This window comes from Aethalodelphis obliquidens, unplaced genomic scaffold (assembly GCF_003676395.1).
Source record: "Aethalodelphis obliquidens isolate GAN/ISIS:26980383/991018 unplaced genomic scaffold, ASM367639v1 scaffold7, whole genome shotgun sequence".
Lineage (NCBI taxonomy): Eukaryota > Metazoa > Chordata > Mammalia > Artiodactyla > Delphinidae > Aethalodelphis > Aethalodelphis obliquidens.
The window spans coordinates 20,407,640-20,427,049 of record NW_020837951.1 but is presented as its reverse complement, the minus strand read 5'-3'; the positions used below and the strand labels follow the sequence as shown (position 1 = coordinate 20,427,049).

General features: G+C 45.5%; 1 protein-coding gene and 1 pseudogene across 1 annotated transcript; both read right to left on the bottom strand.

Moving 5' to 3' along the window:
• Positions 1–346: 346 nt before the first annotated feature.
• On the bottom strand, positions 347–1,598 carry LOC113619797 (60S ribosomal protein L17 pseudogene; annotated as a pseudogene).
• Positions 1,599–2,566: 968 nt separating this feature from the next.
• RNF183 (ring finger protein 183) lies at positions 2,567–10,289 on the bottom strand. The gene is made up of 2 exons (XM_027105160.1): positions 9,634–10,289; positions 2,567–4,201 (listed from the first exon to the last, which is right to left on the bottom strand). Exons 1-2 carry the CDS (start codon positions 9,758–9,760, stop codon positions 3,591–3,593), a joined length of 738 nt encoding a protein of 245 aa, XP_026960961.1. The 5' UTR covers positions 9,761–10,289; the 3' UTR covers positions 2,567–3,590.
• Between the last annotated feature and the right edge of the window lie 9,121 nt (positions 10,290–19,410).

The window sequence follows — 19,410 nt, the reverse complement described above, 5'->3', positions numbered from 1 at the left end:
ATAACCAAGTAGTTGCATATCCTGTGTACCTGTTAAGCTTCTGGATTATCAGCTCTACTCTCTGTTGGGTACTTCACTGTTGTTTAAGTATTAATGGGCTCTATTTCCTCCATAGTTAGCCATGAGAAGAAATTATTTTTCATTACTACCTTTGTAGTGTGTTTAAACTAATAATGAATGTTAGTGTATTAGCGTGCAACTTTCAAATATAGTGTGTTAAAGGTTTTCAGTTTTTCAAGTTGAAATTTAACCACTTGTTCCATTAAACTTGTCTTTTGTTTTGCGGGGGGTGGGTGGTTCCAAGAGATCTAGAGGGGTAGCAACTGGGTGAAAAGATTTCATCTAAGACTTTGGCCAGATGAATGTCTTGGCGGGATATACACTTCCTTACTGGGAGTATCATTGTCCAAAAGCCGTTAGCTGAGGAGCATATCCCAAGTGTGTCATTTCGTGCTAACAGTGAGACAAACGTCATCGTCATCACTTAACAGGACGCTTAGCGCTGTCTAGACACCACCAGGCACATTCAGACATCTTGTTTAATCCTCACAGTCTTAACGAGTTAATTATTATTCCCTCTTTTACGAAAAAACTGAAGTTCAAAGAAGTTAAGTAACTTGCTCCAGGTTACCTAGTTAGTAAATGGTAGAGTCTGGTCCATCTGTGACCTTATAAGAGATTTCATAGGGCTTTAGTGAGTATGTTGGCAACATGGGCCAGACCGAAAAAAAAAAAAACAGTCCAGCCAGCGTGGCCTGTTCCCTGTACAAAGTCTGAACTTTTTAAGTGCTCCACCTTTTTTTTTTTAAAACTTTGCATTTATTTTTTTGCAGCATTTATTCCCAGACCGTAAATTTTTGTTTCTTCTGGGATATCTTTTTCTTCTGTGCAACCTCCTCTTCTGGTTTAGGAACAATCTGTTCCTTTTCAGTAAGGATCATCTCAGTGTGGCAGGGAGAGCTCATGTATGGGTTGAACCGACCATGAGCTCTGTAAATCCTGCGCGGCACCTTGGGGGCTTTGTTCACCTGGATGTGCTCAATGACCAGAGAATCTGCATCTAAGTTCAGCATTACTCTCTGCATTTTTGAGCATGTGCAGTAAAAATTCAGCACTCTTTGGGCCACTGACCCTGCATCCATCCCCACTGTTTGGCCTGGGCACACCTACCAACTCCACCATTGTAATGACGGAATGGCACACATTGCTTCTGTAAAGTGACATCCTTCAGATACTTGGTGGCTTTTCGGATGTGCATACCCTTAATGGCCTGGACGGTTTCACGAGTGTTCTTAAAGTGAACATGAAGATTTGAACTTCTTGGTCACCTCAGACCACTTACGGGGAAAGCCCACTCTACCATTTGTACTGCCCTTTTGAGGAGTCACTGCATCTCTTACTCTGACTTCATGCCAAAGGGAGTTAATTTTACCACTTCTACCTTGTGAACTTGCAAGGAGCCTATAGTGTTATTCAACAGGAAACTATTTGCATCTTGGGACAGATGATACTTTGCTGTGTAGAAATGTCTTCAGCATTGCAGCATGTCTTAGCATCCCTGACCTCTAAGGCACTCACAGCCAGAAGCACAACCCACCCCTGCATCGGGTACCAGAGATTCCTAAATGCTCTCTAGAAGGACAGCACTGCCCAACGTTAGAACTGTTGAATGTGAAGACAGAAGATGCCACAATGTTAACTATATCCTTCCCTATCCCAGAAGACTCAAAGCTGTGTCTTATTTGGTGAATCAGCCACTCCAAGAGTGTTCTATTTTGACTGAAAGGCCTCCACCACATGCTAGCTGGGTGACCTTGAACAAGGTAACTAAACTTGGGGAGCATCAATTTCGTCTGCGACGAAGCCTGCTTAACTCGGAAGCAGTAGTCCCTAGTACAGAGGCAAGTGTTCTTCCCTGAACTTCCCCCGGCTCCTCTCTGTTCGTCATTGGCTCTGAGAACATGGTGAGATCATTGCCTAATTTACCCAGCACAAGAGTTAAGGAGCAAGGATGTGTAAAGAAATGAAGTCAGTGAGGAGACATCCAGTCCCAGCATTAGTATAATTATCTTCAGTGGTGCAAATGGAGAGGTAGATGCTAGTCCCCTGGCAGGATATGTAGGCGGCTTTCCAATTTCGTAATGGAGAACTTTTTCTTCACAGTGGAGCTTAAGACTGTTTGGTTTTACTAAACATGAAGTATGTATGTCTTAACTATTTTGGAATATCTTGTACATTAAGACCCCTAAGAGTTTATAGAAGCTGGTTTCATTAAACTTACAAAATGTTATTTAGAGCAAATAAAACCAATTTCTGGCCTCTGAAAGCGTATTCTACAAATCCCAAAAAACAAAATGTTATCTTTTTGTGTTGGTGTTTTAACCGCTTTGAGATTGTTTCAGAGCCCTGAGCCACCAGGCAGTATTAAAAGTGAAGAAGAAATCAGGGTTTTAGATACTGCAGAGGTGGCAACCCGTAGTCAAGCAGCATCCAAATTCTATCTAGTTTTCCTTGGTTCCTAGATTCTGTCATGCAAAATGAAAACCAGAATCCCCTGCCTGCATGGCCTGGGATGGGAACTAAGGCTTTTACTCTATCCGGGGTTTCTGCCTTACGTCTTTTTTTTTCTTTTTTGGCCATGCGACACGGCATGTGGGATCTTAGTTCTCCGACCAGAGATCAAACCCGTGCCCCCTGCAGTGGAAGCACAGAGTCCTAACCACTGGGCCACCAGGGAATTCCCTGCCTTACCTCTCAAGGCCAGAATTACAATGGTTGGAGGAGGGGAATCAGAGCTCCCCCACTACCTACCAGGAGGAATAAAAATCTTTTCCTCCAAATCCCGGATTTCTTTTGATCACTGACTCTGGTTTCTTTCACCTTTAAACTTTTCTGCTCTTAACACTCCATAAACCACGCACTGACAAGAGGTCGTCTTGTACAAGAAGCAGCTGAGTGAACGTGCCCTCCTTGCTGGTAAGGACTCTGCCAGCCCTGGTTCATCCTACCCTTCTCTCCCCCTAGTTCTGACAGAGGACAAGCCAACTGGTTGTTGAATGAGTGAGTGAATGAATTAATGAATGCAGGCCATTTTTACTGGGACTGGTGGCAAAACATCCAAAGAGAAAACTGAAAGGGGAAGACAAACACATTTGCTCACCATTGAAGTTCACTTTCCAAATTTTTTAGCAACAAATAGTAGAGCAACTCCAAAAAATGTGAACTGAGTTCAAAGCAGCTCCAGTAAGAATTGCAGCTTGCTGTCTGAGTGGGTCAGGTTCCTGGATGCCATCGCCCAGCCCTTTGGTACAACATGCTACGTAGCCCTGGCATCACAGATCTGCTTCTCGGCCCTTCCATGACTCGTGGTTCACACCCAGAGCTCTCTTCGTATCTTTTCCCATTAGCTTTCAGAGGTTCTCATTATAGTAGGACTGTCTCCGTTCCCAGAAGCAGATGCACAGCCTAGCCGATCCCTGGAATGTAAAAAAGAACAATACTACAAAGGAAGACGACCCCAAATGAGGCTCTGCAGTCCTCATACCCAGCAGCAACCAAGAAAGGCGTGGTTCTTTGTCTGGAACAGATGCTCACCCCACACCCCCAAAAAACTGCTTGGTCCAAAAGATGGAGAAGATGAGCAACAGAGTGACGCTGAGGATGACAGCCAGCAGGTAGGCAAAGATCCGGAACTGCGGGTTGCGGAAACACCCCCTCAGAGAGTCGTGGTTGGAGCTGGGGATGGGGCTGGGGATGGTGGTAGGGGCCACGTCCCGGGGGTGCCCAGTCTGGCTCCCAGGCCCGGGGCCGAGTTCCAGCGTGTAGGCCCGGGGCTGGCGCAGGAAGTAGCAGCTCTTGGGCTCATCTTTGAGACAGAGCTGGCGGCCTTCCAAGATGACGTGGTGGGGCTCCAGGCGGAGCAGGGTGAGCACGGCAGTGTCCGTGGGCAGGTCAGTGACAGGCTGTCCGGAGGCCAGCACAGTGGGCTGGCGACAGAGCGGACACAGCAGCCGGCGCCGGGCCGGAGTCACCAGGCTGAGGTGGGCCAGGCATTCCACGCAGAAGGAGTGGCAGCAGTCCAGCACTTTGGGGGTGTGGAACGTGTTGTTGAAGGGGTTCCAGCACACAGGGCACTCTGGCTCCCGGCTCTGCTTCTCCGCCATCCTCAGACCAGACACTGGGAGGTCTGGCAGGAGATGTCCTGGCAGAAAGGGAAAAGGAGCAAAGGAACACCCATTAAGCTCCGTGCCTGTATTGGCCCTAGGCTGTGTCCTGTGGGTTGTTAAAAGGTATTATCGCCCACATTTCACTGATGAAAAAACTTAGGTTCAAAAGGTGAAGTGAAATGAACTTATCTACAAAACCGAAATAGAGTTACAAATGTAGAAAACAAACTTATGGTTACCAGGGGGTAAGGGGGGGACAGATAAATTGAGAGATTGAGATTGACATATACGCATTACTATATATAAAATAGATAATTAATAAGGACCTACTATATAGCACAGGGAACTCAATACTCTGTAATGGCCTATATGGGAAAAGAATCTAAAAAAAGGATGGATATATGTATATGTATAACTGATTCACTTTGCTGTACACCTGAAACTAACAGGTGTAAATCAACTATACCCCAATAAAAATTAAAAAAAAAAAAAATGAAGCGATTGTTTCAGATCGCCCAGTCCCTAAGCCGTAGAATTAGGTGTGGTGCTCCTGCAGCATCCCCTCTACCGGGCCCAGGCCTCAGGCACCCCACGATCATCGAGCTCCCTCAAGGAGACGGCACCCTGGCTTTGGAAATGGATAAAAATGCTCCTTGTGCTGCACGTGATTGCCCTTGGCCTCTTGGGCTCCAGGGAGAGGGAGAGGAGCCACAGTCAGTGCTTCCTGCTACAGGGCAAATATTTCCTTCCCTGCTGCCTCGGATCCTGACTAGCCCAGAGATGGGCTTTGTGAATTCCCTGGTCTATCCCTCCTCTGGGGGCAAATGCCAGGCCCTCTCTCCCTCCTCCCCTTGGGCTGCAGGGCCAATCCTCAGTGCCACTGGCCCAGTCTTTGTGCAGGGCACTGCACTGGCCTGGCAAGGGGGCCTCTGGGAAGGCTTTTCCCCTTGACCTGGAAACATGGAGAGGCTCCCCTGCCCAGATCAGCCCTTCCAGAACCTCCTCCCGAAGTTTGGCCTCCCCTGGCTCCTCCCCCACACACACACTTTGTCCTAGAAACTCCCAGAGCACCCACCTGGCCTTCCTTGGCACTACGGCTGTCAGGCAGACTACCCTGAAGGGCCTGAGGCTCCAGCCTCTTCCCCTCCAGAATCTGCAAAGCTTTGGGAGACTGCCTTCTCACCACCAACCCCGGGGCACGTCTCCATAGCAGCGTCCACGCAGCACCTGGAGCTGCCAGGTAGCCCAGGCGGCAGTCTCCTGAGCACACCTGCCTGCAGCGAAGGCCAGAGAGCTGCCCAGGTGGCGGGTAGTGAGGTGAGGGACCCGTGTTCCCCTGGGGCGTGGCAAACAACCAACCCTGGAAGCCTAGTTATCTGTGAGATTGTGGGCGGTCTCTTCAAGACCTGGGATCCCTGGCCTGGAAAGGCAGGGGTGGCAATTTCCTTCTTCTACATTGTGGAGAGGGTAAGTGAGCCTTCTGGGCTTCCTCTCTCCCGGGCCCTCATTTCTTTTCTAAAATGGCTGAAACCTCCTACTCAAACAAAGGGGCTGCCTGCCCTGCCCTTCAATTGCTATGAAATTCACCTGCTGCACAGCCTAAAGTCTCTGAATACTCTCTGAATATCAGATTCAACAAGTCCTCTCCCATCCCCTTCTGATCACTTAATGTGCCCAAGGAGCTACACCCAGAACATGCGAGCCCGGCTGCCTTCTTTGTCCTTAGATGACACAGATGGTCAGCCTGGCAGGCACTGACCGCTGAGATCTTGGAGTCCAAGACTCAGCCCTCCCACCACCCTTGGGACTTAAAAGCGGGAGTCAGGGAGGAGGACCGCTCCAGCCCCACATCCCTATTTCACCCAGAAACACTTGACTTATATTGGTCATCTGAACAAGTTGAAGACTTGAGCTTCTGAGGAAAAAGAAGTTTAAAAACCTCTTCTCCATCCTAACCACTCACTTTGCAGATGGGAGGCAAGAAGTGACTCTCACCCAACGTCACCCACTAGTTAGTGGTGACACCTGGACTTCCAGGCCACCACCATGCTGCTGTCAGAAAGGTAGAGCCCTCAGCCATTCAGTCCACCTGCTGGATGTGTGTTATTAACTGGATAGTGAGTGTTTGCCTTTCACTAGGAGATTCCTCGTGGCCAAAAGTCTCTCATGGTGGGAATCCAGGAACTGTGCAGGGGGGCCTTGGGGGTAATGAGTCTCCCTTGTGCCCCCGATATGACATCATCTACCCTGACTGAGTTGGCGCCTGCAGCAAAACCTGCTTACATTCTCACCCATGGCTTCCTGGTTTCCTTCTAGACCCTAGACCTCTGCCACTGCTTCGGGACAGGGAAGAGGAAGTGAAGACATGCAGGAGGAGGGTGGAACAGCTCTGGCTGAAGCTCGGATACTTTGCCAAAGATCCTCACCAATGAATGCCTCCCTCTGTGGACAATTCGTCCTTTCTACGAGCAGTCATTGAGTTAATGAGAGCTCGCCACATGCCAGGTGCTGTGCTAGGCACTGGGTAAATAATGGGGAACAAAATAGACATGGTCTTTGACCTCATGACATTTAGAGTCTAGTGAGGGAAAGAGACATTTAATGAGTAATGGGCAATAAATACACAATTTTAATTAATACTATAAAGGACAAAAAGGAAAATGGGCTTAGGGGACTTGTTGCTTCAGGTGAGATCACCAGGGAAGCTTTCTCCAGAGAGATGATATGAAAGCCAAGACCAGAGGATGAGAAGAATCCAGCCCTGCAGGGTGGAAGAAGAGCATTCGAGCTCAAGGGAACAGCACGTGTCAAAGCCTTAAGGTGAGAAAAAGCTCTGTCGTTGAGGAAGTGAAAGGAGGCCGGGTGACTGGGGTGTAGTGGGTGGGTCTGGATGGGGAAGTGGCTTTTAAGAAGCCAGAGAGGCTGCCCTGGAGGCTGGGGGATGCATCTGGGTTTTATTCTAGGGCTGAGCGTGTGTGTATGTATGTGCTTGCCGGCAGGGTTCGGGGGTTGGGGGGGGGTGACCTGATCCTATTTCCATTTTTTTTTTTTTTGCGGTACACGGGCCTCTCACTGCTGTGGCCTCTCCTGTTGCGGAGCACAGGCTCCGGACGCGCAGGCTCAGCAGCCATGGCTCACGGGCCCAGCCGCTCCGTGGCATGTGGGATCTTCCCGGACCGGGGCATGAACCCGTGTCCCCTGCATCGGCAGGCAGACTCTCAACCACTGCGCCACCAGGGAAGCCCCTGTTTCCATTTTTAAAGCAACATTCCAGCTGCAGAGCAGAAGACAGAGTGAAAGGGATGAGTGGAAATGGAAGACCAGTTAGGGGCTCTAGCCATGGTCCAGGTTGGGATGGTGGGGCTTGATGCATGTGAGGTGTTGGTGGAGAAGATCAAAGGGATGGGTGAAAGATATCTTTGCAGATGCAATTAAATATACTTTCCAAGAAGCAGTGGACAGCATAGATTCTAGAACCAGGTTGTCAAGGCTATTGACCCCCAACACACTGCTTGTTAGGGCTGTGATTCCAAGTGAACTGTTTAACCTCTCTGTTCTTCAGTTTCTTCTGAAGAGGAAGTTAAAAGTGGTGCCTCAGAGGGTAAAGCTCTTAGACAGAGCCTGGCACCCAGTAAAGACTATATATGAGGTGGTTGCATTATCCCTGCAAATGGATTTGAGAGAGAGGAAGGCTCAAGGCTGACTTTGAGGCCATGAAATTTTCTGCATTGAGCTTTGAGGAGCCCCTGAATTCCAGAGTGTGTCAGAAGCAGACCTTTAGTATTTATCAAAGGCCTTAAAATATACATAACCTTGATTCAGCAGTTCCCCCACTGGTAATTTATCCTGTGGAAATAATCCAGGACCTGTGCCAAGATTTGAGTAGAAAGCACGGCTCTAATGGTTAAAAATTGAAAACTGCCTAATTATCCAATAGTAGGACACTTATTAAATAAATTCTGCTCCATCCATACAAAGAGACATTCTGCAGCCTTTAAATGATGTGATAAAACATCTATTGATATGGAAATACGTTCATGACATGTCATTAAGTGAAAAGAACCAGTAATAAAACCATATTACAGGGCTTCCCTGGTGGCACAGTAGCTGAGAGTCTGCCTGCCGATGCAGGGGACACGGGTTCGTGCCCCAGTCCGGGAAGATCCCACATGTCGTGGAGCGGCTGGGCCTGTGAGCCATGGCCTCTGGGCCGCTGGGCCTGCTGAAGCCAGCCTCTCTGGCTTCTTAAAAGCCACTTCCCCATCCAGACCCACCCACTACACCCCAGTCACCCGGCCCGGGAGAGGCCACAACAGTGAGAGGCCCGTGTACCGCAAAAAAAACCCAAAAAAACCCCCAACATATTACAGTATGATCTAATTTTTCAATATATGTGTGCAATGGAAAAAAATGTGTGGAAAAACAAACACTGAAATGTCAACAGTGGTTGTCTCTGGGGGTAAGATTATAGGTTTGTTAGTTTGTTTGTTTTTCATTCTCTTGCCTGAAAATTTGAACTTTATTCTAACTTTATTGCACTAAGCTTACTACCCTTAAAGATCTTCCCCTCCCCACAAAGCAGGCTTCTGTTTTCTGAAGTTCCATGGCCAAAGCTGTAAAGGGATGCTCAAGAGGAGGGATGATCACTGTTGAATCAGCACCTGGGCCCTTATCTGCCATGGTCACCTCAGGCCTTGTCTGTGGCTTCAGAGTCTGTCGCCAGGAGGGACTCTGGCCACTTAACCACCAACGACTCACTCTCAAGCCAGGACATCCCAATACCACCCCAAAGACATCGCCTCAGTCTGTGAGCAGGTCAGTCAGCCAAATATCCATTGTCTGTAGCATCACCCCAATACTTTCAACCTCCAGAGGAGAGAGGTGAAGAACTAGCATTTTTATAGGACTTCCCAGTTTACAAAGGGCCTCAGTCCTGGCCGGGGTCTAAGTGTGGTAACTCACATCTTGATGGTATAATTTGCCTTTTGCAATTTTTTTTTCCATTTGCATAGACCATTTGATTCTGTAAAACCACCCTCTGAAGGAAGCAGGATCAGGAGTCGACAGTGTGCAGCTATGGAACCAGACTTTTTTGCTGTGAGGTCTTAGACAAATGGCTTAACCTCTCTGAGCTTTGTTTTCCTCTGTAATATAGGCTAATGATCTCACCTTATGAGCTTGCTGTGAGGAGGGGATAATGACTGTTATGTGCCCAGCAAAGCACAGCAGATGCTCAATACACAGGTAGCATGCTATTTTTACACTCATTTTATAGATGGGAACGTCAAGGCTCAGAATGGTGAAGTGACTTGCCCAAGGCTTCACAGCTAAAGAATGGCTGAGCTTGAAAGATGATCCCAGGAGCCCTGCCTCCCAGGACAGCGTTCACCCGGTCGGTGGACGATGCTGCCTCTCAGGATGCAGGGCCCTGTGAGCCGTCCCTCCACGACCCTCCCTGGTTCCTTACCTGCTCCCTTGGTGCCTCCTCCACCTCCTCCAGCTCCTTTGCCTAGCACGGCCCTGCAGCATGTGCTCTGGGCTCTGACTTCTCCCGGCCTGGTTTCCAGGCAGCTGTGGGCGTGCCTCATTTGCATGGTCTTCAGGAAGCTCTTGGCCAGCTCTCCATCTCAGGATTTTCTCTCCTTCCCTCTGCTGCCTTTGGACTGTCTGAGCCTACCAGGGACAGCCTGGAAGCTTTGGTTTCATCTTCCTCCTGTGAGTCACTCTTGCTTTCTCTCTAAGGGGGTCGAAGTCCACTCATCTTTGCAGGCCTCTGTTCTGCACCCGGTTGGTCTCCTGCATCACCTCTGACTGCACCGCCTTGGCTCACACACAGCCTTATGGGCAGTTGACAGGCAGGCAGGTTGTCTCTGATGCCACTTCTGCCCCTCGGCGCAGATCTACCCTTTCCTACTCTGCGCCCTGCAACTAAAATACAAAGGGCACTTGCAAAATATTGAGAAAATTATTTAATCCAAAAGAAAAACCATTAGGAGAGAGTCACTGAAGCATAAGCCTGAAGAGCCTGGGTTCTCGATCAAGTCAGATTTCTGGGTCAGAGTCAAGTCCTCGCTCAGAATCCAGACTCTACTTACTAGTGATGGAGACTTGAGCAAATTAATTTCTCTAAATATTATTTTTCTCAGCTGAAAATGGGCATAATAATTTTACCTATTTGATCCACAGGTTAAATGAGATAATGCATGCAGAGATCATAACACAGTGCCTGGTACACAGTAACATGCAGTAAATGTTAACTATTATCAAGAGATGATCAGGCAAATCACAGAAAAAGAAATACAAGTGGAATATATATGTAATTGTTCAACCTCATTTATAATTAGAGAAATTCAGATTTTAAATAAGATACTGCTATTTTTCCTATCAGACTGACAAACATTAACATAATATTAGCTAAAGCCCGCTACTATTATTAAAAGTAATAATAGCAGTTTATGTGCTTTATTAAATGCTTCTGATCTGGGGCAATGAATCCTCCCAAGACTCCCACAAGGCACAATATGCATCACATAAAATAAATGACTTGTCCTTACTCTTCCACAGATAAGGAATCAGAAGCTCAAAGCAAGTAAGGGGTTTACGCAAGAGCTCATGAGAAGCAAGTTAAAGAGCTGGGACTGCAAGTATGACTCTGAAATCTGTGCCGTTGCCTCACTGTCTCCCAAAAGTGTGTTCATACGATCCATCTTTTGTTCCCTCTCCTATTCTCTGTACATATGGTCCTCTTCTTTTATTCCTTTACTGACCATTTAAATTGGGGTTTGGAGAATAAACAGAAATAAATGTATTTTAGGATGTAATCAAATGCCCTAGTCCCCTTATTTTGTGTTTTAAAATTTTTATTTTAGAAGAGGTAATACATTTGCATGTTCAGCACAAGAGGTTTCATTTTGCAACGAAAAGTTGTTCTCCCAGCTACCTAATTTCCCTAAAAATTAAGGAATTATGCCATCAGTTTCTTGTGTATCTTTCCAAAGACGCTTTATGAATACACAAGCAAAACTCCTATGTCAAAATATCTATGTATTCCTATTCCTCCTTTTTACACAAATGTGCATTTGGTATACATGGTTCTACACCTTGCTTTTTGCACTTAACGATGTATCTGAGATATCATTCTGTATTAGTGCATAAAGAGCTTTTTCAGTTTTTTAATGGTTGTATCATATTTCATTGAATGGCTGTACCACAGATTACTTAACCATTCCCTTATTGATCTAATCCCTTCATTTGTTGTTGTTTGTTTTTTTTTTTTTTTGGCGGCACCTCAAGGCATGCGGGATCTTAGTTCCCTGAACTGGGATTGAACCCGGGCCCCCTGCAGTGGAAGCGCTGAGTCCTAACCAGTGGACAGCCAGGAAGTTCCCCTAATCCCTTCATTTTAAATATATAAATATTGGCTGGAAAAATAAATGCCAAAATGATTGCAGGATTTAGATTAGCCTTGAATTGTCTGAAAAATAGCTGTGTTCTTTGGGAAGTTGTAGATCCCTAACAAAGACCTCTAAGCATTTTTCCTCTTTCTGAGCAGGAGACAGAGGGATGCCTCAAGGCATGACCTGGTGGCCTGGAATTCCCTCTCAGACCTAGAACGCCCTGCTTTCCAGTATCACTTCTGGTTAACTAAGGTTAGTGAGAATTCAAGACACTGATTCAGCCCAAAGGATCTGGTTCGTATTTGAGAGTTTGGAAGCCATGCTTTCTGGTTTGGCAACTCATGCGAACCATGAAGAAGTTTATACACTTTTACATAATAATATAATTCCCTGTAAGTATCCAAAAGGTATGTGTGATATTGTGATTTATAATAAGAAATATATGTGTATTTGGCCTTCATTCTATTCCTGGCCTGGGATTGAACACACGCTCCCTGTGGTGGACGCGTGAAGTCTTAACCACTGGACCGCTAGGGAAGTCCCTTATTTAAAATGCTATTGCAGAAGAATTTTTATTGATCTGTGAAAATGGTCACAATATACTATAAATGGAGGGGGGCAAAGCAGTTACAAAATGTTATATGTATGATCCAGATTTTGTAAAACAAAATTTATATATAAAGCCTGAAAGCCCATGAGACAAAATGTGCCAATGCTTATCTCTGCATGCTAAGTGTACTGGTATTGACATTTTCTTCTTAACTATATTTTCTAAACTTTTATTAATAAATATGTATTACTTTTGCAATCAGAAAATTCACTTGGAAAACAAGGAAGTCTGAGTTTTCTGCAACCCGGGAATCCAGAACTTAAAAAGAAGCAAGGAGGGTGTGTAAGAAATCAGTCAGGGCATTGCAAGCATCGACATAAAAATAAAATAACCCATGGCCCTTTCCCGGTCACTGCTTGTCTAGTGAGCAAATGCATTATCATTAATATCTCTGGGTGGTCAGGGCTAGGGAGTACTTTGCAAACAGTGGAAAATTTTCCGGGGAGATACCCAGGAGAGATAGTGAGCCATCTCAGGAATTTGAGAGTTGAACTAATTTAGTTCATGCTTCGGAGGTGAGGTCAGTCAGCTGGAAAAGCACCTCGTCTAAGCAGTACCTTGGAACCGGGTGAGTGAAGAGTCATGAGACTTGGGGAGGCCCAGCCAAGGTCGGGGATGGAGGCGGAGGGTGGCATGAACCATGCAGGGAGGAAGAGGCAGCAGAGGCAGTAAATGGGCAGCGGAGGATGGAGAAAAGGCGGTGACGAGGCAGGTTTTGGTCAGGTGATCAGTGTTGAGCGAGCTCCCACCCCCGCCAAGGGCAGGGGGCAGCTCTCCCTGTGGGGCACCACACTGTTATCACTTGGAGCCAAGCCTTAGGCTTATCCGGAGGCCAGAACAGTCCCAGCAGCAGAGGCATCACCTGGAGATTGATAGGAATGCAGAAGCTCAGGCCTATTCCAGACCTACTGAATCAGAATTTGCATTTTCACTAGATCCCCAGGGGGATTCAGAGACACACTGAAGTATGAGGACTAATTTAGGAAAAATATCCCCAGTATATGCTCCTTGACTCATCCCGGGTACATTTGTCTTCAGGTTCTTAAAGACTTCTCAAGGATCTGACACCAGGAAGAAGATGTCCCAGACAGGGCTGGGTGAATCTCAGCCTGGGAATGGACACCGTCCCTCCCTCCCCATTTCCTGTGTGCAGCATCTGAGTTTGTTTTACACGTCACAATCCTCATGCAAAACCCTTGGGGCCAGATGTGTTTCAGAATTTTTCATATTTTAGGAAGATAATATGATGCATTTACCATATACTAGTGAGACCTGAGGCAGCACCTGGTAATCAAATGCATTAATATTCTGCAATTTATTTTATTTTATTAATATTCTGCAATTTATTATAAAGATTGATACCCAAAAGAATAAGCAACATCAGGTCAATTTTGGCACCAAATTTAATGAAAAAAACCTTTGTCTCCAGGGCTTCCCTGGTGGCGCAGTGGTTGAGAGTCCGCCTGCCGATGCAGGGGACACGGGTTCGTGCCCCGGTCCGGGAAGATCCCACATGCCGCGGAGCGGCTGGGCCCGTGAGCCATGGCCGCTGAGCCTGCGCGTCCGGAGCCTGTGCTCCGCAACGGGAGAGGCCACAACAGTGAGAGGCCCGCATACCGCAAAAAAAAAAAAAAAAAACCTTTGTCTCCAGAACGGGGGGATTTTAAGCATTGTGGATAAGGATTATGAACTGTTTTATTATTTTATTTTATTTTATTTTAAAAATGTGTCAATTGAATAAATTTAGAAACACTGATATAACACTATTTCCCAGCCCTCGTTTACCTCAGACTTAGCAGGAACTACAGGATCTAGATATTCTTTCAAATATAAAGTAGTTCACATAATTCCTTTCATCAAGCAGGTCACATCTGGCATTGTTATTCCCAGATCAATTCAAGGGATTCTGTGAGGAGTGATTGGATTTTGATGAAATTAAGAATTTATCCCAGCTAACATCAATGCGAAACATCAGAGCTAAGGCTGGACCCCAGGGCCTCCAGCTCCTAGCCCTTCGCTTTCCTCCTCTCCCTTCATCTGCCTTCCCCTCCCCTCTCTGTCCCCAGGCAGAGGGTTCCCGGCTGAGGACACAGGACAGCAGGCCTCCTGCCTATGCCACCTGGTGTGTTTAGAAACACAGAACTGCAATTGGACGGTTCTTCTTCCAGCTGGGCTGTGAATGAAGCATCTTGTCTTCCAGTCCCCCAGACTTGCCGCCACATCAGGGTGGCAATAACTGCCCCCTGAAGGTCCTTGGAGTGAGTTGGGCCAGGCACAGCCAGGTAAGTCCTGACACTTACTCTGAAGCCTTTCTCCACATGACCCCTGCCGGGAAGACAGTGGCAAAAAGTTGCAAGAGGCCGTTTGTACAAGGAAGGGCCAGGGCAGCTTCCAGGAAGGTCTCAAAGGCCTTCTCCAAATGCCCGGAGAGAATGCTCCTGGACCAAAGTCCATCTCTGCTCTTGGAATGCTCAGCTTGCAGTACCGACAGAGGGATCCTTTCACGGGGCTTTTAGTCGAAATCAAAAAGCCGGGCCCCTCCCCCCTCGCTGGGCTCCCAGGGCCTCATGGTTCGCACTCTTCTCTATGGCACTTTCTCATTTGTGCTCGTCTCTACATCTGTCTAGTTTCCCTTCTCTCATGGGAGTTTATTCTTTAACTTTTATTGTAGTACATGTCCAATATGGAAAAATTAGGCAACTCAGATGAATATAACACTGACACTTAGGAACAATGCTAGGCACTATTCGAGGGGCTCTACCTGAATCGTATGACATCCCTGATGACAACTCTGTGAGTAGGTGCTGCCATCATACCGTCTCCATTGCACAGATGACGGCACTGAGACGCAGATTAAGTCTCTTGCCCAAGGTCGTGAGGCTAAGGAGCGGCAGACTGGGATTTGAACCAGGCATGGTGGTGCTGGAGTCCACGCCCTAAAACCAGGCCACACTGTCACCTATAAGGAAGAAATAAACTCACCCAAAATCCTACATGCAGAGATGACCACCGAAAAAATAAAGCTCAGGATCCCAACAATGTGAATAAAGCCCTCTCCACAATAAATAAGACTGTAAAAATAACATCTTCTGGATGAGAGGCAACTCAAAGTGGTTTTTTGTAATTATATTATTGTATTCTAATTATCACATGGTTCAAACAAATGGGTCATAGAATCTTCAGTATGAAATTTGAATTATGGTTTCACAATAAGAACTTTTCTATGGATGGTAATTAGAAACAAAGAAAAATTCTTTCTGGACAAAGGTATGTTTATCATAGCCTTTCAGTGTATAGCCTTTCAGTCTCTTTATAAGTATTTTAAATGCAAAATTTTTTCATACATTATTATAAAATATGTCATACTGTTTTGTAGCCTTTCCGCTTATCTTTCCACATCATAAAATAGTCTTCTACAACCTTTTCTTCAAAATGAAAATAGTCTTGTTTTTGATCATAAAAGTGACAAAGGAAATAACAAATTTATGTATTTGCTTGTAGAATATGCATGAAATGTCTCTGAAAGAGTACAGTAGATGCTGGTAACACTGGTTACCTCTGGAGGGAGCCAGATGGAAGGCAGACGTGGATGAGAGGGAGGCTTTAATGTATAAACTCTTGCACTCTTGATTGTGACTATGTGAATGAGTTATCTATTTCAAAAATAATTAAGTTTTTAAAATGAAACTGATTCATCCTCATTACAAAAAAAAAGGCATAAAGTAGAAGATAAATTCATCTTTAAACTCAATACCCAGAGCTAACACTGTTAACATTTTTGCTCTATTTCTTCCAGAACTTCATCTATGAATGTGCAGATTTATTTTTACCAAACATAGACATATGTGCAGATATATTTTTACCAAAATGGGATGAGGCTGTATGGGGCTGTTTTGTCACCTGTGTTTTTCACTTAGGGTGAATCATGGACAACATTTCATGCAGCCCCATTTTAAATGTGTACAAGTTTATTAGTCATGTGAAGGTGGCTGGTTTCCAAAAGACTATTTCTGGATGGACTGCGAGTTCAGCACCTGAACATGCAGTGCTAGTTGACACCAGTGTTATTTTATTGGAAGACTCAGATGAAATTACGATTGTGAAAGTAGTTTGTATAGAGCATATAAGGTTTTACTGTTAAAATTCTGGCCTCTTAACTGGAGGTGTCAGGAAGAAAGGTATAATCAAGACCAGCTGGTCCAGCTTCTTTCTAATGTTGGCCCGTGGAGCTGACACTTCCCTCGTACAGTCTTCACACTCATCTTTAAAACTGAGGCTTGCAAAGTTTAAGATCACAAAGTGTGAGCAAGGGTACGGAACAACGGAAACTCTGCCGAAGGTCCTCCACAGCTGGTGGGAGTGTGACCTGTGACAAACTTTTTGGAAAAGAGGTGGCATCTACTAAAGCTGGTCATGCGCTCTGCCCTGTGGCCCAGAGTGGCCTCCCCTGGTTATACAGTGAATACAGTGCCTGCATATTGCACCAGATGACATGCTAATGGAACGTTCATAGCAACACCAACTATAAGAGCCCCAAACTAGAAACACCCATATGCCCATCAGTAGTTAAGTGGATAAATTATAATATTGTCACACAATAGAATACTATCAAACAGTGTCAAGCTATCTCACAAACATGTTGAGCCCAAGAAGCCTGACGAAAATTAAGCGCACACATTGTTTCACCTAACTCTACTGCTGGATAACAAACTGTCCCAAAACTTAGTCTTAAAACAATTTATTGTTTTTCATGATTCTGTGGGCTAGCTGCGCAGTTTCTCTTCTGATTTCATCTATGGCTGCATTCAGCTGCAGGTTTGGCAGGGCTGGAAGGTCCAAGGTGACCTTGTTCACATGTGTGGTGGTACTGGGTTCTTCTCCACAGGGCCTAGGTCACTCCCTGACATGGCAGCCTCGGAGTAGCTTTCCAAGAGGGTGAAAGTGAAGCGGCAAGCTCTCTCTAAGGCTGAGCCTCAGACTTGGATAGCATTCGTTCTTCTGCATTCTGTTGGTCAAACCAAGTCAAAGGCTGTCACAGATTCAAGGGCTGGGAAAATAGATCCCAGCTATTAATGAGAAGTTACTTTGCGAAGGGTCACACATACAGGGATGGGAGAAGCTTGTGGCCATATCTTCCGTCTACTACAATATGATTCTACTTATATAAAGTAGAAAAGCAGACAAAACCGATTTATGCTGTTATAAATCCCTTGGCTGATAGTTCTGAAGGGGAGTATGAGGGAGGCCATCTGCGTTCCTGGATGTATTATGCTGCTTCATCTAGGTTACTAGAGTGTGTTCAGTTTAAGAAAATTCTGCCAGCTATAAACTTAAGACATATGAAACTCTGTGATGGCTAAACTTGAATTAAAAGTTTATATGTGTGTGTGTGTGTGTGTGTGTGTGTGTGGCTTAAAAAGAATGAAGTTCTCTTTCAAGTCACAGTACAGCTAGTCAGGCTGTTGGAACAGCTCAGCTCCTGGAGGTTATTTGGGGCCCCAGGTTCCTTCTTTCTTCTTGTTGCATCATCTTGTCCTAATCTGAATAGCTAAAGCCGTTGCTGGCAGTCTGCATCCCACCTAGTGGGAAGGGACTCAGAGGGGAAATCCTGGACAAACATACTCCTTTTGATCTAATAGGGTGGAAGTTACATCACTTCCACTCACACTCCACTGAAACCAACTTATTCTTATGGCTGTGCCTAGCTGGGAATGCTGTCTTAGCTGGACTGCCCGTGCTAAGAAGTGCCCATTGCAGGAACAACTAACAGTCTGCTGTGTTTTAATGATGAAGTTGTTCTTTGATAATTATGCTTTAAAAAGGCCATTCAGAAAAAGCTAAGTTCCTTTATCTCAGTGTTAAAAGATTAAAAAAAACAAGTGGGGGCTTCCCTGGTGGTTCAGTGGTTAAGAATCCGCCTTCCAATGCAGGGGACGTGGGTTCAATCCCTGGTTGGGAGCTAAGATCCCACATGCCGCGGGGCAACTAAGCCCCCTGCGCCTCAACTACTGAGCCTGCGTGCTCTAGAGCCCGTGAGCCACAACTAGAGAGCCCTAGCACCTCGATTAGAGAGATGCCTGTGCCGCAACAAAGAGCCCCCACCCTGCAACGAAAGATCCCGTGTGCTGCAACTAAGACACGGTGCAGCCAAATAAATAAATAAATATTAAAAAAACAAGTGACCTGAGTTCTATACTTGCCATTCCTGTGTCAAAATGAAGGCTGTTACAGACTGAAAACAACACGTCTCTCAATACCAGTGCTGAAAACACACATGTGAAGGTACATTTCTGCTGCTACAGCTAAAAGATCGGACATTATTTCTGTTTCAATGACTGTAAACTCAGAACTCCTGGGGAACCTTCTTTAATAATCACTGTTCAGGAAGATAGTGATAATGGGGACTTGTCTGATACTTGGGGATACCAATGATATTCACTGCATCACAGTACTTGCTGGTAGCTATTTTAAAGAAAATAATCACTCTTTTCCAGGTTATTTTTAACCTTTAGTAAAAATAAATGTCCTCTTATAAGCCACCAAAAAATAAATTAAAAGGTCATTAATAATCACCATGCATTTTTCCTTAAATATATAAATATTTTCAACTTATATAAGTAAATATATAATTTTTTTTAAAATTTAATTGGCCAGATTCCAAGGGTTTATATACTTTCCTAGAAAAAACTTGGACTTCCCTGGTGGTCCAGTGATAAAGACTCCACGCTTCCACTGCAGGGAACGTGGGTTTGATCCCTGGTAGGGGGACTAAGATCCTGCACGCCACGCACCGTGGCCAAAAAAGGAAAAAAAAAAAAGAAAAAGTCAGGTGTCTTTGGAAAATTCCTTTATATGGTTTTAGAGGAATAGCCTCTAAAATGAAGTGTTCAATGCACAAATGAACGCATTTTAGCAGCCCGTATCTTAGGTGCTGAGAGTACCTGATTAGAGCATATAAGACTGAAAAATCCTATAATACATTTGGATTTATTAATCTCTTTTCTACTTAAAATGCACAGATAAGGAATTTTTATAGCAAGCATGTATAGAGTGTAGGGAAACATTTATTTATTTATTTTTATTTACCTTTGGCTGCGTTGGGTCTTTGTTGCTGCATGCAGGCTTTCTCCAGTTGTGGCGAGCGGGGGCTACTCTTCATTGTACTGCACGGGCTTCTCATTGTGGTGGCTTCTCTTGTTGCGGAGCTCGGGCTCTAGGCGCATGGGCTTCAGTAGTT